This window comes from Falco naumanni, chromosome Z, assembly GCF_017639655.2.
Source record: "Falco naumanni isolate bFalNau1 chromosome Z, bFalNau1.pat, whole genome shotgun sequence".
Classification (NCBI taxonomy): domain Eukaryota; kingdom Metazoa; phylum Chordata; class Aves; order Falconiformes; family Falconidae; genus Falco; species Falco naumanni.
This window is the reverse complement of record NC_054080.1, coordinates 83095080-83116114: the sequence shown is the minus strand read 5'-3', so window position 1 is coordinate 83116114 and position 21035 is coordinate 83095080. Positions and strand designations below refer to the sequence as shown.

General features: G+C 48.3%; 1 protein-coding gene across 4 annotated transcripts in view; it reads right to left on the bottom strand.

Moving 5' to 3' along the window:
* CTIF (cap binding complex dependent translation initiation factor) overlaps window positions 1-21035 on the bottom strand; it is a 141293-nt gene that overhangs the window by 37344 nt on the left and 82914 nt on the right. For all 4 annotated transcript variants that reach the window (XM_040580438.1, XM_040580439.1, XM_040580440.1 and 1 more), the window contains one exon: window positions 1476-1917. In XM_040580438.1, coding sequence (XP_040436372.1) covers window positions 1476-1917 — 442 coding nt within the window. The remainder of the gene's footprint in view (window positions 1-1475; window positions 1918-21035) is intronic.

The window sequence follows — 21035 nt, the reverse complement described above, 5'->3', positions numbered from 1 at the left end:
TTCTGGGGGTGTCTGCAACACGGTGACAATGGGCATTTTTTGCCTCTATTTTGAAAGTGCACTGATATTTGCAGAATGCTCAGATAACAATCCTACAGGAATATCTACTTTTTAATATATCTAATGCTCTAAATTGAGACCAAAGACACCACATAACCCCAGCATTAGAAAAAGTCTTAACTTCTCCAGTTCTCAGTTTTCCTTTACACTTCCTTCTTTACACTTTTCACTTCACATCATTACCACAGAATTTACAGCTTCTTTTCAACATTTAACTCTGCATTTGCCCCTTCTCCCCAGTGTAAGGCATGCAACCTCCTTGCTCTGGTCTGCTCCCTTCTCCTCCAGTTCAATCTTAAACCATGCTATACAATTCAAACCTGCAGCAGTTTTTCAGACAACCCCAACACCAACCAGCAGCTGGAGTTGTCAAAAATGCCCATCAGGAGGCCAGTTGTGTTGACAACACACACCCAAAAGTGGGTGTTACGTGATGTGTTTCTTATAAAAGTATAAATTTGCAGGGAGAGCATTAAAATGAATACTCCGAAAGTCTCGGCTATACTCCCATTGCTTTAAAGAACATAAAAATAACCAACAAAATCTCTTCCTCCCCCTCATGCCACATACATAAATAGTAAATGCACATGCATCCAAAGGTATACATTTCCAACATGCACTCCCATGGAATTGTATATGTTCAGGTTATTTTTGCTACGCGTTTTGGCAATCTTATTGGAGATAGCCCCATGGATGCATTTTCCAGTCTGACAAAAGAATCTTAAGAGAAAGAATCTGAGTTTCACAGGGGGCAAATGGAGATATCATCTCCAAATTCCTCAGAAATCTGAGGCTGAATATTGTTTCCAAAAAGGATTTCTCCTCCGTCACTTGCATGCAATAGTTTTGTTATTGTTGGGTTGTTGGAAGGAAGGGGGAAAGATAAGGGAGTTTCAATTCATTGCAGAGACAAATGGATATTAACTTTTAAGTAGCTGACTCCAACTATTCAGCACTCAAAAGCTGAAGCTTGGGATTTAGGTCTGTAATTGCAGAGACACAAATTGCCTTTTTTATCCCTCTTTGCAAAGCGGATGAGCTCTGCAGAGCAGGAGGCAGTCAGTTGGGATCAACCGTCAGGGAAGGAGCACCCACATTGCAGCTCACGTGTGCACCAGCCTTCCCCAAAGGTCTTTGTGTGGGTAGGGGGAGAGGTCCAGTCCTTCTTGGAGAACTCAAGCTAGCAGCAGCCTCAGCCAAGAAGTCAAGCCAAGGGCACTAGCACTGTGTCAATAAAAGGCCTCCTGAAGAAGCATGAAGACACTTCAAGAGAAGTGTTGACACTGGGAGATTAAGATAAGTTGGGTGCATTCGTGGAAAGGTCCCTTGAGCCCACCCCACCCCCTGTATGGAGAACGGCCAACAGCCAGACTCCTGGAAAAAGGGAAACTCAATGTTTCCCTAGGAAATAATACCTTTTCTTTTAGTCTCCTCCTCAGCCTGTCTTTGGAAGACTGAAGCAAATTGATCTTGGGTCTTTCCCCAATGCGCTCTTGAATACTGTCTTTCCGCTTGGTCTCCGACTCCTGGCTGTACGGCTGAGACTGCTTCTCCACAGCCTCGGGGCCTCGGTGCGTCTCCACGGGGATATGCACCGTGCCGACGGAGGTGTCCTCGATTTTCAAATTCTCAGTCTCTTTGGCGTTTCTGTGCGTTTCTTTGTCATTAGGCGAGTGCTTCTGGTTGTGGTGCCATCTCCGGTTCTGGCTGTAGCCGTGGTGGCCTGTCCTGCCTGAGGAGTGAGGGGCCTGGCCTCCTTGGTAGAGTTTCTGGTGGTCCCTGTTGTGTTTGGTGCCACCTTGCTGATGATCTGTGTGCTGCTGAGACTTGTTCCCACCAGGAAGTCTCTGCTGTCGCCTGGAAAGTCAAAGGAAGTCATTAGTTCACCCTTTTCTGCACGGTCAACGCGTCTGTCCCAACAAAGAGCCTGGCCCTTGGTGGGTGGTCTCTGTGGGTCTCCCTACCACAGATGGGGAGCCACTTTCCTGGCATCCAACGTAACCTAGTACCAACTCATGCCTCTAAATCTCTTTCAAAACCAGGCATATTTCAGCTGTTGAGTTTTCATGAACAGTTAGATAACATGACCTTGGTTCCCAAGAAAACCTCTCGCAGCTTTCTGTAGTTTCTGTGTTGCTTCTGCACTAAACCAGGGAAGACCCGGTTAGTCCCAGCTGAGCAATGGGAAGTCAGGCAGGCAGTAAATATCAGGAGATATTTTTTCTGAAGATCTAAGAAGGTCCTGATACACCTGGCCTACAGCATTGCTTGCTCCTCTTGCCTGCCACCTCTGCTGTACCAACACACATTGGTTTGTGGCAAACCATTTTAGATGTAACAGGAATTTCTAACAAAAAAAAAAAAAAAGAGCAAAAAACCAAATTACCAAATAAAAGAGGTGTCCACACCACTGCTTTTCTTTGGTCCTTCCTTCATCATTGCTACACCAGGACAGGATGCACATGTGGATGAAGTAGCTGAGGATCACACTTGGCTCCAGCAGGATGGGGAGCCAGTACCATTACCTCCAGATAGGAGGCTATGTGAATACAGCTCCAAATTGATAACATGGAAATTCAACAGCCACAAGGAGGAGGAATTCCCGCAAATCGTTTGCTCAAGAGACTACAACAGCTCAGAAGGGGTGAGCAAGACCCTGTGTGCTATCCTAACCAGTAGACAAGATGGCAGGTCACCAGAAAACCAACGGATGAGTGGAAGAAACGTTTTGGCAGCCTTGGATATTTCTGATTTCCACACAGGCTGCAGCATGACTGTCCCAAGGAGAGAAGGCAGAGCTGGAACATCATCAAGGATGCAGTTAAGATGGAGATGGCCCTGGCATGGGCTGCCTTCACTCAGGACAGCACAGGGTTAGCCCTAAGCATGGCAGCAGCTCCCTGCCTGCCCGCTGCCTTTTTAACGCTCGGTATCGGCTCAGAGAGCACGTGGGATGCTTTAATCCCCGGCTCCCTACAGGGCTGCTGGGAGCAGCGCTGGAGGCTCACATAGGACATCTCCCCAGCATCGTCCCTTGAAACAGGGAAAGAACCATGAGGGCTGTGGTGACCACACCAGTCTGCACCCGTACTGGTTTTGTACTCCTTATAGTCCCCCTGCTCAGCCTCAGCCTTTACCTCAACCCCCTGCCTCTGTTCAGATAAACAGCAGTGTTTATTTTAAACCCGTTGCATAGCAGTTAATTTTATTTTCATCATCAGCACTGCTCAGCTAAGGGCGCTCGGATGAAGGAAGCGGCCATTCACAAATACATTTCAATGGTCAGAGGCTAAACAAGTCTCCAACTCTGCCTGCCAAAGCCATCTGCCCATCAAATCTGTATTCCTTGGCACCCCCAGGAGTTAAAACCTATTTTCTGAGGCCAACTGGCTCTTAACCATAAAGAGCAAGGGCTGGTGTTTGGCGAATTCAGGACGAAGAGGCTTGTTCATGATGGTGGTTGTGGAAGGAACTTGTGTTTAGTCTCAGACCACCAGATCCAGTTTTCTGAGATATTCAACATAGGTTGGTTTGGCTTTTTTTTTTTTTCTTTTTTTTTTTTTTCTCCTTTTCCCCCCCCAAGCTGAATGGCAGGGAATTAAAAAAAAAAAAAAAGGAGATGGGGGAAGCTTTCCTGTTTGCTGGAGCTTACAAGCATTTTATGAGTACAGATTCTCCACATCAAGTTTTCCTGGCATTTCTTTGTTTCCTCTCAGTAACGCAATCACATAAACCGCTTTGTAAAGAGCAACGCTTATTAAAAGGGGAATGTCAAAATAAAAGTTAGTTAAAACCCTTATCTAGTAATAAGCCCCCACATGCTTAAGTGTGCAAGAGTTTTGCTGATACAATTCTGCTTTTGCTTTCTGTGGTTTTACTCTTCTCTCCTCTCAGACATCTGAATTTAACTGTTTGGGTGCACTTTCAGCCTTGGGTTATAAGCCAGACAGGCTGCTACTGTATTAAGTTACAAATATTGCAAAGAAATTATAAAGTTGCATACAGACGCAGCTTTAATTTAAGCTAAATGCCTGGAAATGAGCTGGGAACCAACCTCTGCTGTAAATTCCTGCAAGAAATGAGTGCAGGGACTTTTTTTTCCTAAAGACATAATGATATTATAAACCAAACCATTTCTGTTTAAAGGCTCCAAAAGAAAAAAAGGTTTAAGATTTAAAAAAAACAAAAACAAACCCCAAACAGTTAAGCCAATGTGGAATGCGCAAGATTGTTCAGTTTGGGGCTTTTGCAATAGGACGAGAAGAGGAGAGGCAGCTCCGTCCCTGTACAGGACGGCTAAAAGGCAATATCCCCACAGCAAGGGGCAGAGCAAACACAAACCGAATCTCTGCAGTCACTGACCACAGGACGGAAAACACCAGAGTTAAACAAGTTAGGGGAAAAAAATTGCAAGAAATAAAAAGGCAAAGGAAGGAGAAGGCAAACAAGAAGCAACGTCCGTGACTTGGCAGCAGGCAGGGGTCTAAACAACCATCCAGCATTCAGGCAAAGACTCGTTGTGCGCTTTTATCTTCCCAACACCCCAGCGAAGAAGAAAAGCCAAGAAGAAATAGGACTCTGCAGCAAAGAAGAGCCAAAGCAGGGAGAACGGGGCTCAGATCTTAAAACTTTTTTGACCACACAGCATTGCAAAGCCTGGGAGGTTGGATGACCCATCCTGGCTCTCAGGTGTGACCAAGGTGCTGGGGACATAGAAAACCCCAGGAAGGGGCAAGATGGTGACCAGGACAAGCCACCACACACACCCACCACGGGTTGACTTGATGGAAACAACCTTGCGCTTGCCCACAGGCAGGAGTGTAGGTGCCAAGATGGTACCTTGTGGTGACCCACCAAGCTTAGGGAACCACATCGTGCAGGAGCCCAAAGGCACTTCCCAACCCAGGCTTTTGGGTTTGCAATGCCGAAGGGAGGAGCAGCTGAAGTTTGAATCACATAACAACATCTCGAAGAAAAGCAAGAATTTACCCCAGAAAAATGCTGTAGCTACTGGGAAATCCTTCCTCTGTCCCTCTCTACTCATCCTTTGCTGCAAGTACATGGTACCTGGTGGGGGACACTACTTAAGCTACAAGAAAAAGTATCTACATAGCACAATGCTCTCCTGCCTCTTGACTCCATTTAACATTAAATAACTACTTGCACTTCAAAGGCCAAATTCTGATTCGGCTCAAAACTCCTCCTGACTTCAGCGGGACTGAAGATTTGGCCACCGGTCAACGTGGAAACTAAGGAGACATTCAGAGTCCCAAAGAAACTGCTGAAGTACTAAAAACCAAGGGGAGACAGTCAGGATTGCCAAGCTGGAAATAGGATGGTATTGCTTCTGCTATCGTTTCTCCACCGATTTTTTTATTCAATTAACTAAATGAGATACCTTTCAACAGAATTTAGATCTGACAAATGTCTGCTCTGTCAGAGGAGCCTACGCAAACAAATCTAAGGCTTCAGCTGTCTCTGTGATTACCAGCCTACATGCTCAGAAATACGGGATTCCTGCAAGTTTTTACTACATCGTTTGCTCCCAAGGAAAGGGGCTGGAAGGCACAAGGCTGGGAAAAATAACTCCAGACACGTGGACAGCTGTGGTCTAAACCACAGTTGCTCTGTCCCGTCAGCCCTGCTCATATCCCCCCGCCTGAGTGAGACAAGTCCTCCGAAAGCCCCCACCATGTCTGGCATGTGGAGACCGGAGGACAACATGGGGTTACATTCTCCTGGTGGCTGCACAGAGATTTGGTTAGGTAATACTTACACATACTGAGATGTAAGGAGCTACATCTCCAAGAGCACTTGAGACATTTACCCCGCAGTGCTGAGCACCCTGTACAGCCAAATGGACCCGAGATCCTGTCCGTGGGCTTGGGAACTGGGTGCTCTGGACATGCTGGCTCTTGCCTTTGAAGAACCTGCCTGGACACCACACTTGCCCTCAATCCCAGGCAACTCTCCCGTGGGACAAACCCTACCAGGCATGCTAAGGTCCTCACAGGAGAAGGATATTTGTCCTGCTTTTGCGCACAGCCTGATACCTGGTGGGCATGGCCATGGCCACCCAGTGTTTAACAACTAGTACAGACTTGCAGGCACCCAAGCAGGAGGTTGGGAATCAAGAGCAGTGCTGTGGCCAAGGTCAAACTTTCTGTGTCCCCTTCACCCTTCTGGTGCTTGAATGAAAACGCTCCTCACTGCATTTTGCAGATGGAAAGTTTCTCTCCACCCTTTCTCCTGCCCAGGCAGGATCTCATCTCCATGTCAGCATCAGGCCCAGGAATATGATGCTAAGCTCTGGGAGTATCTCATGATCAGCTTGGCTATTAACATGCCTGCAATTAATTGGCAATTGCCATTACAAGGGATAGATTAAGATCTGCTGCAGAAGCGGACTCTGTGGGACCTTCCATTCCCATCAGGTCCCCAGATCCCCCTTACCCATGACACCCCTGAAAGCTGGAGGAGCAGAGTGCTCCCAAGGCACGCAGCAGCTGTACATATGAAGGGAGGACCGGAGGGGCTAGGTCCATGGGATGAAGGGCCATCTCTCTCCACCTTCTTTTTGAAAATTCCACAGTAATTTTCCATTGAGGGAGGGAAATTTAAAAAACCCACCCTCTTAGTGTCACCACTGAAAGGGTTAAATTCACAGAGATGGATAGCAACCAGGCTTTTCCCAGCTGTACTAGCTAGCTGCCCAGGATACTCATCCTGAAATGGGAAAGGGCAGAAAGAAGCAAAGTCCTCTGGAACATCCCCTGAACAAACCAATTTCTCCAGGCCCAGCGTTGTTGAACTAAGCATATTCCAGCAAAACCAGCTGCTTCACCTTGGGTAGTGCAGCTCCACAAACAACTGGACTGGCACCTCTGAGCTGGCACCGCTGGAAGGGCTTGGGCATGGCAGCAAGTGCTGCTGCAGTCAAAACCACTCGGCATCACTGGCTTTGGGCACCTAAGGGACACTGTGGTCCGAACTGTGGTGCCTGAAGGATCCCCGTTAGGAGCTGGTGGAATTTTGTAATGTTTAAAACTGGTCCTGGAGGTCTGGGGAATACTGCTATTAATATAATGAAGAGAAAGGTCTGAATTTCTATCCTAGGGGCCTGACTTTCTCCTGAAGTCTTCATCAAGCATACGTCCATCAAAGGCACCTTGATGTTTTACATGCCTGTACAATGGTAAGTCAGCATTACTTTGCTGCAAGGCAGCATCATGGTCCAGCCACGGCTGTTTTCTATCCTCGCTACAATTGAGAGTGGGAAACACTCAAATAAGCTTGACGGTTCCACACAAATTAATCAAAAACCTCAAAACCCCACAGAAAGCAACAACCACCAGCTCGAAGGATGAAGAACACAAGACTTCTGTGTGTTTTCCCTTTGGCTTTCTCTCTCAAACTGGTTTCGCTTGGCTCCAGTTTCATTTTTGTTTGCATTTTTCTCAGATGAGAAGGGAACAAGATGTCATGTTCACTCCTGAAAACAAAAATGAAATTATTCACACTCCTTTTATGCCTTTCTGTCAGTAGGGTTAAAGTCTATTCCGATCACTAGATCCAGCCTACATGTCTGGCTAGACACAGCATTTGGGAAGCGTAGAAAATCTACCTGTCAAAATGGTGGTGATCAAGATTTTAAACCATCTTTGTACAGTTGAGATGTAACACGTGCTTTAGGTCTTACACATATGCATCTTTGAAAACATACAACGACCTCCAGAAGACAAGCAGAGCCCAACAAAAACAATGCTATGAGGGCAGAGAGGTTTTTGATGAGGCTCACAGCCTCTGGCTGCTGGGAAACGCATTATGAAACCTTTGGGTGAGCTGCCTACATGGGCACAACTCTTGTTACCACCTTGGTCTTGGGGTATAGCCACTGCTGACAACCCTCCCTTGGGCCTGGACAACATATCTGCCTTTGTTTGATTGTGTTTGGCCTTTACAACATAATTAGACTCACTACAAATTAACAGGGTAACACTGACTTTTACACTGAGGGTGGTGAGACACTGGCACAGGCGGCCCAGAGAGGTGCCCGATGGCCCATCCCTGGGAACATCCAAGGCCAGGCTGGACGGGCTCTGAGCAACCTGATCCAGCTGAAGGTGTCCCTGCCCATGGCAGGGGGCTGCGCTGCAGGGACTTTGAAGGTCCCTTCCAACCCAAACCATTCCGTGAGTCTATGACTGAAGGGCCTTACAAGGGCACGCAAGCTGCTCATGCAATAAAGCATCCAAAAAATGGGTGTAGGATAGACAGAAAGCACAGTTCACCGTGGGACATGCTATCTTCTGCTATGGGATTCTGACTGCTTTGGCCTTTCCAAACACAGAAACAGACCTGATTTCTCTCTGTGCCTTCCTGCAGCATCACTTCACACCATCGGTGTCCACTGTTTCTCCCACTGCAGTGATGGGCACCCCATTCACAGGACCACTGGACAACCACACAGTCTGCAGGCTGTGCTGCAGGAGCAGAGACAGCACTGCTGGGCTGAAAGGACACGGCTCAAAACCCATCAGAGCAGACTCAGCAAAGCTCTGAAGAGCTAACTTGTCAACTGCTGAAGTCCAACGAAAGTCCTCACATTCTGCAATGCTTGGCCGCACAGGCTGCCTGAGTCAGCTATTTTCTCCTAAGCTTCATGGAAACGAATCTTCAGGAGGAATTTAAGTAACTGTTTTGCAACACCAGCTTGGGAAAGACATCCCAAGTACAGATGGCATGCAAGATAGCTCCAAACCAGCTCTTTAAATGCTTTGCTGGGTCTCCCACAAATCATTAGGGATGTCCAGATGGAGGCCCTTGTTGCACAGAGCGGTCAACCAGCTAGGAAGACACCCCCCAGACTTCAAGGCTGACTGCCCAGACTGGTGTAGAAATCACCACAGTGATTTCATGTAGAAATTGCTTGGAAATGGTCCTCTTCATAAATGACATTACTTGGAATTATGTTTTTGGATTCTTTGCGTACTGTAAACATGATTGCAAAAAACTACATGAAAACCACAGGAAAATGCAGTGACAAGGAACCGAATCCAGTTTAGCTGAAATAGTTTAAACTTGAAAGACACAACCACAGTACACAAAGTTTCCTAAAAATCTGCTAAGCACAAACACACAGAGATCCTGGACTACTGGTAAGAATGTGACTTGAATGAACATACATTCATCTTTTACTACTTTGCAATAAAAGAGCTTATACCTCAGACTCCAGGCTGCTTCCTTTAAAAATACACCAAGGCTGATCAGTTATCCCGAGATCTGATAATCCTCCAAGAGATATAAACTTTAAACCCGTGCCAAGATGCACAGACAGCCCACCACCATCCCTCCATGGTCCTGTCCCTCAAGACACATCCTAAATAGAATGTACAAGCCCCCACCTGCTGCCTTTTTGTTCAGCTGTCTTCCTTTAGACCTCTGTGACTCTTTGACCTACAGCAAGGAGACATCCTAGGGTTGTGGGTTGTTTGTTTTTTTTTTTCCATATCCTATTTATACCAGTGCTTTCTAGTGAAGAAATAAATGTCTTTCCTGTAGAAGCTAAGGCAAGATTTGACAGGATCTCCTAACAGCTGTCCAGACATCTGAGATGACCCAAAGTCAATGGCAAGCAATTACTTCCGACACGGGGATCTGGTAAAGCACCATCCCAAGGAGCAGAGATGCTTGGATTGTGCCAGAAGCCTTTATCAAACGCATTAAATTAATTTCTTTAAAAATGATGCAGCACACTAGCATTGAGTGTAGAGCTTTGGGAGCCAGGATTGATCTGGACATTGACTTACTGCAATCCAGTGACAATCCTAAGCAGTTTCCCAAATGTTTACCTAAGTCCATTCCACTGTCAAAAGAAGATTTGTCTCCTCTTGACCCCATTCCTGCCTCCTCTCTCACACTACCCTCAATGCTCACACGGATGTACTGAGCTGCGCCGGGGTCTGATCCACTCCAAAAATTTACTTTCTCCTGGATAAGTTTCCACTCATCAGTTTAGATGAGAGCATGGTGCTCAGGGGGAGGCACAGAGCTGGGTCACCTTCTGCAGCTCCAGTGCCACTTAGCCGGTGGCCCTTGCTGCTTGGGAACTAGCAGCCCCAAATTTAATCAGGAAATTGGGATGATCCATAGCATCTGCACAATGCTGGGAATGGATGGAGCAATGTTGGTTTAAATGAAAGAAAGAAGCCTGTTGTCCACTCGTGCCCCAGAGGCTGTCATGCTAAATAAAGACATTATCAGAGAAAGAGCAGATACTCAGCACCTTCATGCCTGTCAGTGACCCCGGCACCTTCCCAGCCAATCTAGGGACTCTCTTTCCCACATATGGCCCCTTGGAGACAGACTGCTGTGGCTTTAGTAGGAATAAATGGAAACAAAACAGTTAACAAATATCCAAAAATAGAGCATAGTTAACTTTTTTTTTTTTAATATGGAGATGAAAAATCCCTGGGTGATTTACGTGCCAGCAGAGATATTAGCTGCATATAATAGATGCAATATTTTTAATACTAATATTTTGGGCTGAGACAAGAGTGGGAATGGAAAGTATTTCCAGTGCCTTGACTTCTTTATTTTGCAAACATCAGTTGCTAACTGGGGTCAGACAGAAATATTGTTTCTGCAACAAGAGCCCAAACAACTTGAGCTGGCAACTTCTTCACACACTAACCATGCCAGGAGGCTCTGCAGAGCTTAAGCATGCTGCTCCCTCCCAGTCTCTGGGGCCAACGTCCCCAGCTTGGGCTCACTGGGAGAAGGAATGGGTGGTAAACACTTTCTCACAGAGAGGGGCGGCTACTGGCCATGGCCAGAAACTGGAAGTCACCACTCAAACCATGCAGCCACACCACTGAAGCGCTGCTGGGCTTCTTCAACTGGGCCAGGTCTCATGGAAAGACCTTGTGTGACACAGGGGATGCCATAACACTTTTTTACCCATCAAAAGCATCAGCCTCTGCTTGTCCTCACCTCCCAGTTCAGCTGCCAGATAACTTTGGAGAACAACCTGGCAGCAGAAAGCCCTTGGTGCTCATTCCAAGAGATCACCAGCAACAGCACATTTATATTCAAGGACTGAAAGCAGGAAAATGAAACAAATTATTTTACTTTATATTCACTCCAGCAGCCGGCTGCTGACAACACTGCCATGAACTCATGCTGGAAAACAAGGTGTAGATGGAGAAATCCATTTCCAGTACTGAGAAGCCGTGCCGGAAACACTCCACCAAAGAGAAAGCCATTTCAATAACAAATCAGTTTCCTAGTGCAGAGGAACCTGCCGTTATATTTCCTTCCCTCAATTCTGGCTGGCTGAAATAGCATCACGTAGACAGTTGTGTTTTGCATTACATGACACTAAAAGCAGCGTGGAAGGACAGTCTCATGGGTGACGGGGTTTGCACATACGAGGAGCTGGTGGCCATAGGTTCACCACAAGGTCTGTGGCGGAGGAAGGTCCAACCACAGCCCCTTCCCTCCTTTCTGCTGTGGTTTCCTCAAATGGAAAGGGGGGATGCGGAGAGCACCCCTCTGCTAAAAAGCACTTTGAGGTTGATGGACAACAAAACACAATATTCTTTCATCTCTGGCTGTCTTCCCTGAAGAGAGCGCTGGCATCACTTCCCCATGACTCTTCCTACAGCTGATTGACCCAACAGTGCCCTGCGCTCGCCCACACAATGAGGACTTTCCTGCCAGGTTGGTTAAAAATCAGTCACAGCACGAGTTACCAAAGCAACAGTAATACAACCAAGATGACCAAGGTGTCCCGGGTGGAGGACCACCAAAATGATCTCTGAAGATAGGCTGGGAGAGCTGGGGTTGTCCAGCCCGCAGAGGAGAAGGCTCCGGGGAGACCTTACTGCAGCCTTCCAGCACTTAGAGGGGGCTCAGAAGCAAGATGGGGACAATTTTTAGAAAAGCCTGTCGTGGTAGGACAAGTGGCACGGTTTTAAACTCAACGAGGAGGGATTCAGACTAGATATAAGGAAGAAATGTTTTACGCTGAGGGTGGTGAGACACTGGCACAGGTGGCCCAGAGAGGTGCCCGATGGCCCATCCCTGGGAACACCCAAGGCCAGGCTGGACGGGCTCTGAGCAACCTGATCCAGCTGAAGGTGTCCCTGCCCATGGCAGGGGGCTGGGCTGCAGGGACTTTGAAGGTCCCCTCTCAACCCACACCATTTGATGGTTCTATGGTCCCAGAACAGGCACTGCTGAACCTTCTGTCGATGGTCTTGCTTTCAAAATGGCAAAGCCTGTTTGAAACGCTGACTCCTGCTTCACTGAACACAGCTGAAGAGGGAAGGGGCAGCTCTCAACAGGCCCTTAGTTTGCAGGCGCAGCCACACGAGCACTTCAACTCGCATGACCTGAAAAGGAGGATGGTTCAAAACAAGCAGAAGGAGGTCTTTCTTCACATAATGCACAGCTACACCTATGTACACCACACAGAGTGGAGCTATGCTATAGATGTGAATACCTGGAGTTTACAAAGGTTTGAAAAGCACATTGCCAAAATCATGAAAGGAAAAGTCCATCAGGAGCTGCTGGACAGAAAGGTGAACAAATGCTGTCCTGCACGTCCCAACAACATAATTTCCTGGAAAATCATCATTTAGTTTGAAAAGGAACCTTAAGATTGAGTCCAGCTGTTAATAGGAGGAAAGCACTACTGCAAGGCAACATTACACGCATACCCCTGTTCTTCCTACACTCCTCTTGGTGTCCTTTGCTGGTAACCAAGCCAGGTTGTCTGGTGTGACCCATCACAGCTCTCCTGCTCTTACTGACCTCCCAACCACCTCCAGCACACCACTGGCACGTCCAATTGCAAATTACAAACTCCTGCCTCCCTGCTGATGCAGGACAGCACGGCAACCATAAGATAAGGTGAGTTCCCGCCCAGCTGGGTTAGAGGGGCTGCAGCAGAGGGCACACCACACGCACAGCCAGCGGCACATGCAGGCAATTACCGCCACCCAGCTCACGTGCCGTAATTCATTAAGCTGCAATAACGCAATCACCCAGCTGAGCCCTTTTTTAGGAACAAACTGCCAAGACAATATTGTCCTCTGGGGACCTGCAGTTCGGAGAATTAATTTAGTGTAATAACTCCCAGCAATGTTGTGGGCAATCAAACCGAAATGATGATCTGTCTCTAAATTGCCTGTAACCAACCCCTCAGCTGATGCCCTGCGACTGCCGGCTCTGCTTGGGCAGGCAGGGCAAGTACTGACTGTTTACTTGGGATTTTTGTGCATATGAACAATTAATCCTTGAGGAACCTGATCGTGAGGGAACAGCAGGCCAATAAGGAGTTCTTTACCTTGTTCTCCAGGATGCTCAACTTCAGCTGGCACAGCTTTCTTAGTCATATGGCTTAGGTTTAGGTAGTCCTGCGAGGAGCAGGGAGTTAGACTCACTCATTATGGGATCCTTCCAACTCAAGACATTCTATGATGCCTTTCTGAAATGCTACTTTAGTGCCGTTGCTCCTGAAAATGTGGCCTGTCCTTCATCACTGGTTCAAAGTTCCTAAATCTGCAGCAGGAGAGCGACTATGATTTTAACAGCATCTCTGCTTGGGTGCTTTTAGCTGCCTAGAAGAGTTTTTTTGCAGTGTTACACTCTAAACACCGATTTAGCTAGATGCTACCATTCCTACTCATCATTGCAGGCAAGTATACCACCAGTGACTTTTGTCCTTAAAAAGAAAAAAAAAATATTGGTCCCAAGTTTGCTCAGAAGAGGTTTCCCATGAGCAGCAGCTTTACACAGGCACCACTACACTGGCTCAACTCCTCTGCACCCTGCTCAGCATGGACAGCCGGTACATCCCCAGCGGGTTTGGGATGTTCCCTCTGCAGCCCTGAAGAGTGTCTCCATGGTGGCTCCAGAACCACCCCCCTCCAAGCTCCCAGGAAGGCATGGAGAAGGCAGGAGCATAAGGAGGAGGATGAAAACCTGACTTCCAGATGCTGCTTCAGGGGTTCAGCCCCATGTGCCCTTAAACCTAATTAATTTGACTTGGAAACCCTACCGAGAAGGAAAAGGGTGTTTCAACCTTTTTGATTCCTTTGCTTCCTCTCCCTTCCTACTGTTTCAACACCATTTACTGAGCTCAGTAAATGAACTGCAAATCATTTAGCTCGATGCTAGTTTTCAGCAAGTACGCAGTCCATCTGAAACATTCCATTTTGTTCCAGCTAGGAACAGCACTTCGGCACTAAAATAATGTCTTGATATTGTTGCTTTCTTTAATAAACATCCTCTCCTCTCACTGTAAAGCCTTCAGTAAACGGCCCTGAAAGAACAAAAGACATTTCTGTATTGTTTTAAGTTCTCTTCCTTTCTGAAAAACCTCAATTAAAACAGTGAAAAAGCAAACGTGCCACTACTATACTCTGTAATTATGAACTCATTTCTATTCACTCGCCCAGCAGGAGAGGTTTGTACCGGTGACCTCTGGGAACGGGTTTCTAAGGCTTTTCCAAAATTTCACAGCCTTAAAAACTATGTGTTCATGTCAGCCATAAAACATGCTCACCTTCACCCAAAATAACTTGCCATCTTAAAATCCAGGGTGAGGGCCATTCCTGTGACTATTTTTAATTATGAAAGGAGCCCTAGAGCTGGCCATGAATAGATCGGCACGGGAGTGGCTCTGGAAATAGTGCAACCCTTCAAGACAGTGTGAAAATTGCATGAATATGGGCTGTCAACTTATTGTAAAGTTTTCAATACGTATCTTGCATGGCACGCTCCTGAGTGGTGGTTGGGCTTTTCTTAGTCATCTTTCCAGTACAAGAACTACCTGGGCCAAAGAGGATGCATGCAAGTGTGATCCCAGCCTCCTGACCTACCAACATGATGCTCGTGGGAACAAGCATGGAGTTTTCTTTCGGTAAAGTCCCACTGAAAAAACATTTTGCAAGACAAAATGTGGGACAACTTGGGTATATATGTATGTATCCTGGTTATGTACATGTGCGTATACATATTTTTAAGCAGAGAGTAAAAGATAAGAAGGGTAAATAAGAAGGAAAATAAATTTTTAAGACATTAACCAGTAGATAGGAAGATTATGCCTGAGAACTCAGCATCAGATAATAATGAATGCAGAACAGCAGGTTTTCACATAAAGTAATATCATTCTTTAAATGCAAGCTAGAAAATAGCTTTAAAATTCACACATAGGACAACAAGCCACACTACTTGTACTTCATTCCTGATCCTCCCATGACTTCATGTGCCCATGATGCACCTAGGCATATATATTTCTTCCCTCTTAACATTCAGGACCAAATCCAAGGCAGCAGATATATATATCCACAACACAACTTGGGCAAAGCTGAAGACCCTACAGCTCATCAAGCAACTCCCAAAATCCCACCCAAGCCCAAGGGTTTGCCTCAGCTCATCTCTTGTTTGAAATACAAGTGCTGAAAACATCACTGCCACGCACATCCTGCAATACCACCATCTCCTCAGATTCCACACACACACACACACCCAGGTACAGCCAGGACATACCAGACCTCTCCACTGGGCATCCACTCACCAGCTCCCTCCTGGAAGAAACCTTCTAGAAGAAGGTGCAAACTGTTAATTGAAGTGAAAACAAGAGCTGCAGCAGGACCTGGCAATGCCTTTAAGGGGCTCAGGGCTAAACACTTCCACCTGTGATGATGACATTTCTGTTGACACCTGTTTATGAAAAGCCAAGGGCAAAAGACCCCTACTACCCGCTTCACCCAGGCTGCTGAAATGTCAGTGACTGGTATCACCTCCTGCTCATTAGCAGCACCAATCCAGCTCAGCTGGTAGACCTCAGCAGGGTCTATCTACCCAGCTGATGGGTAAGGAGGACTCACTCTGGCCACCAAAGGCAGGCAGCCTCACCAAGGGGTTGAGCTAAATGCAGGTGAGGGACCATCAGCCATGTGCATCTTCCTCGTACAGACACAAGCACATTTTCTTCAGACACCAGAAATACTTAGAGCAAGCATAGTCTGAAGCGGAGACTGCTGTCCCTAAAGCTTCTCAAAAAGTGCCAAGGTGGCACTCCCTGCGAGTGTGAAAATGTCGCGGTGGAAACCCATGCCTTCCTTGGCTGGGAAGAGATTTCCCCTCTATGAGACGGGAGAGAATGGGATGCCCAGTCTCAAGTCTTTGTTCTTGCTCAAGAGAGCCCAGAAACAAATCCCTGTCCCAGGGCTTCCTCTGGCATGAGGTGTTTTGGCTCAGCTCCTCCCACAGTTCTTTGTTTTTCATACTTCCTTGGTTCTGGTCAACATGGGAAGGCAAAATAAAGCAAGGAAACCTGTTCTCATAAGATGACCAGGCTAATTTTTCTTGTGTGGGGGCCATAAAATCTCAGTGAGAAGCTTTCCAGGGTTCTCCCAGCACTTGTGATTGCCACCTTTAAGAATTCCCACCTTGTCCCAGGGGAAGGGGAATCCTCCCTCCATGCAACACCGGATTATTGTAGGGCTGCTCACAAAGTTCAGCCTTGCACAGGACTTCTACTAGAGTGCCATGGTGGAGCCCCTCAGGCCCTGTTCATACGTGCTTAGTGCACAGAACAACTTCCCCCAAGAGCTTACAGCAGCAAGATGCATTTAATGCATGGAGAACATAGGCGTGGGGAGGGGGTTACATGGCATCATGCAGAGGGTGGGTTCAATTTGCCTAGTTTTAGGTGTCTGTGATGTCAAAAGCCAAAAGTGAGGTGGGGACCTCAACTCCAGTTATAGGGGGTAGATACTGGGGAGGGAATCACCTGGCCAAATGCCTGCTTCATCCTGAGGTGACCCATCTTCCAAACTCCACTGACTGCATCCCCTCTGAGCATAACGGGAACACTGGCCACCCAGTTCATACATGGTCAACACAGTTACGGAGCCATGCGGTGGGACTCAGCTGGTGGTGTCACTGGAGGTGCTTTATGGCATTTTGTCCAGCTCCCACTCCGTTGTGGTGCAGGTTTCACAAGGTGTGGTGGCTGCTAGCTCCTTGCATGGAATTCCCGATATGCTAGGGCATCTGGAATAGCACCGGCAACCACGGAGGTGAAGCCCAGAAGTCTCTGAGAAAGGTGAGAACTGAAGTGAGACCTCCCATGTTCCCCCCGCAAGGCCTGCGACACATGAGCGGTTGCTTTGCTAACCTTCTCACTAGCTATAGAGTCACCATGAGCTCCTGCTCGCCGTTCCCAAACACCCACAAGAACGGGCAGCCTCAGAAAAGGAATGAAGAGCTGTCAGCATCAACACCTCACTGTCCTCCAGACCAGCCCCTGCTGCCGCACAGGAACAAGCTACCTAATAAATACTGAGTTTTGATGAAACCAGGTGTCCCTCCACCACAGCAACACACCGAAGTTCTCCTGGATTTTCTGCTGGAGCAATTATTTTGCTTTCACAAGCATCATAAGACCCTGAGCTTACCCAGCGGGCTGTTACATTTCTATTGAGAGGTTTCATAACCGTAACATGTTTTGCCGGTGGTACATAAAGTCTTTCAATCAGCTGCAGAGATGGAGAAAAACAACCTGCAAAAGCCTCCTGATGCCATAAAGTCTAGTGGCAGCTTGGCAATTCAGGTTAAATTTAGTCTGCAGAACAGGGGTCACCTCAGTCGCCAAGATCATTAAAAAACAAAAGGGAATAAAAAGTCTTGTGTTGTAGAGTTTTTATGTAATGACAAAACAGCTCTCACCAGAGAGGTGGCAACCCTGCAGCTGGGAAACGCACCCGGCTCTCTCCTGCCACTGCCTCCTGGCATTAAAAAAAAGGAACAATGAAAGGAAAGGATTAAATTTGCTTAGATGAGTATCTTTTAACCATGCCTTTAGCTCTGCACCATGCCTTTAGCTAGGCACACAAGGAGAACAGAGCAGACACAGACAACCGTAATGGATACACATCTCTTGAAGTCCTGCTCATGTCGAGCGTGTCCTGTTGAACTCACAAAGGTTTATCCTCCTCTTTGCATTATTCTCGAGCCCACGCAGCACTCTGATACTTACAGAAGTACATTTTCCCTGCATCACATGAAATACAAAATCCTTTTCGTTGTTGCTAGCATCAGGAAAGGAGCTGTAAATACAGCAGCACCTTTCGCGGTGTGCTTTGCCGGCAGGATCGCAGCTGCACTGTCTGCCTCCAGGGGTGACTCACGGCTGGGCATATTTTCACTGACACCCTCGAGTGCACAAGGGCTGAGTGCTGATCACAACGGCAGGAACAGGAGCAGCTGGGTAGAAAACCTCTACTCACCCTGCCACAGCTTGAGACATGGGTGACAGGCAAAACAAACTCCCCAGTGGATGCTAAATACCAGCTGCTCCACCTTACTGCTACTGGTGCTTCATATGGACCACTCTGCTAATGGGAAGACCCTACACGTGCGGCTCTGGTGATGGTGCTGGGGCAGGCAAATCACGCTTAGATGAGCCAGGCAGGACTGATGCTCGATATAAACTTGGCTGAACCTCAGATGGCTTCTGCAGAGCCATTCTGCACCGGGTTCAGGGCAACCCCTTGTATCAATACAGGCTGGGTGGAGATGGACTGAGCGTGGCCCCCAGGAGATGGACTTGGGGGTGTTAGTGGATGAGAAGCTCAACATGACCCAGCAGTGTGCGCTCACAGCCCACAAAGCCAGCTGGGTGTCCTGGGCTGCATCAAAGGCAGTGTGGCCAGCAGGGTGAGGGAGGGGGCTCTGCCCCTCTGCCCCACGCTGGTGAGACCCCCCTGCAGTGCTGCATCCAGCTCTGGGGTCCTCAGCACAGGGAGGACATGGACCTGCTGGAGCGGGGCCAGAGGAGGCCACGGGGATGGTCAGAGGCTGGGGCACCCCTGCTGGGAGGACAGGCTGGGAGAGCTGGGGTTGTCCAGCCCGCAGAGGAGAAGGCTCCGGGGAGACCTTACTGCAGCCTTCCAGCACTTAGAGGGGGCTTAGGAGAAAGATGGGGACAGAGTTTTTAGCAGGGCCTGTCGCGACAGGACAAGGGGGATGGTTTTAAACTAAAAAAAGAGTAGACTTCGATTAGATGTTACGAAGAAATTCCTCCCTGTGAGGGTGGGAGGCGCCGGCAGAGGCTGCCCAGAGCAGCTGTGGGTGCCCCGTCCCCGGCAGTGCCCACGGCCAGGCTGGGGCTGGGACCCACCTGGGCTGGTGGAAGTTGTCCCTGCCCGTGGCAGGGGGTGGAACTAGATGATCTTTAAAGATCCCTTCCAACCCAAACCATTGCATGATTCTGTGATTTGATCATCTGTGTCCAGTAGGTACCAGGGCTGGGATTACTGCACAGGGGTAGTGTTGGACTATACAGCCCCATGCCATTCACAGAGCCCAGAGGCAGCAAGGGGTCTTGATGGAGTCAAACCACCTCCAGATCTCAGCTCCAAAAGGTCCCTCTCTCCACGAGAAGCTGCAGTGCTGCCCTGCAGCTCCACCGGTGGCTGAGTCACCGCCAGACGGATGCCCACGGGTCACCAAGAGGTGGCTTTTTGATCATTCAGTGACTGCTCCTTCAACGGGCAGCCTGGTGCAGGCTTTGTTCTCAACAACCTCCTCCTGGGAGCGGGGTCCCAGCACTGTGACCCCTGGCAGAACCTTCTCCTCAGCGCCTGGAAGGAAGGGCAGTGGGGCCAGGCGATGCCAGCGTGTCTGGCCAGCGCAGCTCTGTGGGTCAAAGGGGCTCCTGCTTGACTCTTCCTGATAGCATCTCTGCCCTGCTCCATCACCACTTGGCCCAACGAGCAGCGGATGGACAAACTAGGCCCCAATGACACCAGGTCTTCATACAGACCTACCCAATAGCCTCATGAGAGGGTATGGGAGTAACTACAAACACAGGGAGGATGGACCTTGTGCCACTGCAAGCCCTTGCAGTTCCCTACGTCTGTTACTCCCTTGGTGGCAATCCAGGCAGACACTCCTTTGACTTCCAGTCTTAATTAGATGGCCAGTTTTATCTGCTTGGTGCTCACAGTGGCGTGTTTCTTCAGCAGAAACAGCCCTTCTCCCCCTGTGCTATCTACCCCTGGGTACCTCAAGAGCATCCGCATCTGCTCCCAGCTTCTGCCAGGCAAGGCTGAACCAGCCAACATGTGCAAACCAGCATTTCCTTCTCTGGGCTTTCAAGTTTGTTTTATCCTTCACTTCCCTGGGTGACCCTGGATCCTCATATTAACAGACAGCAAAAAAGAAAAAAAAAAAAAAGGCAGAAAACTTTTGCTTTATGCCTCATCTCATCTCGAATCCCCCTTGCTAACGGCTCCATCTCACTCCAGCATCATGCAGTGCTGCAACTCCCACCTTGACCCCATACCTTCTCCCTGAACGAGGAGATCTTGCCCTTGAAGGAGCAAGCTGGGCAAAGCTGATTCCTGTGATGTTTTATGACAGGGAAAAGTGGTAGAGTGCCCTTTATGGTGTTTTGAAAGGAAATTGTACAGGAACAATGTCCCAAGCAGTGTGCCTATTGAAAACCCTTCACAAAAGGAGTTTGCCACAAGAGGAAAAGCAGCTTAATCAGTTGAACTAATCACTGTAGGTGGTTGAGTGTCCCTGAGGGTCTGTAAAATCAAATATAATGGGAAAAGAAATATATCACAGCTTGCCTACGCTCCTTGGTGGAGCCGCTGGCGGATCTGGGACGTTCCCTGCCTGGCCCCGAGCCCGCTGTGACCATCCTTTGGGCCATCCCTATGCAAGACCACGCTCGCCTCTGTGCGAGACCCCGGCTGGGGCCACGTGGATGGGCTGGGATGAGCCCCAGAAGGTCTCTCAGGAACATGGATTCTGGCTGGGGAGTCAGGACAGGGGTGCCTGCCCCCGTGCACTCACCCAGCTACGTTTCCAGCGCGGGCGCAGGCAGGAGGGCTCAGCGGCGCTTACACAACCCTCCTGCTTCAGGAAGAGGAAACCGTCCCTGACAG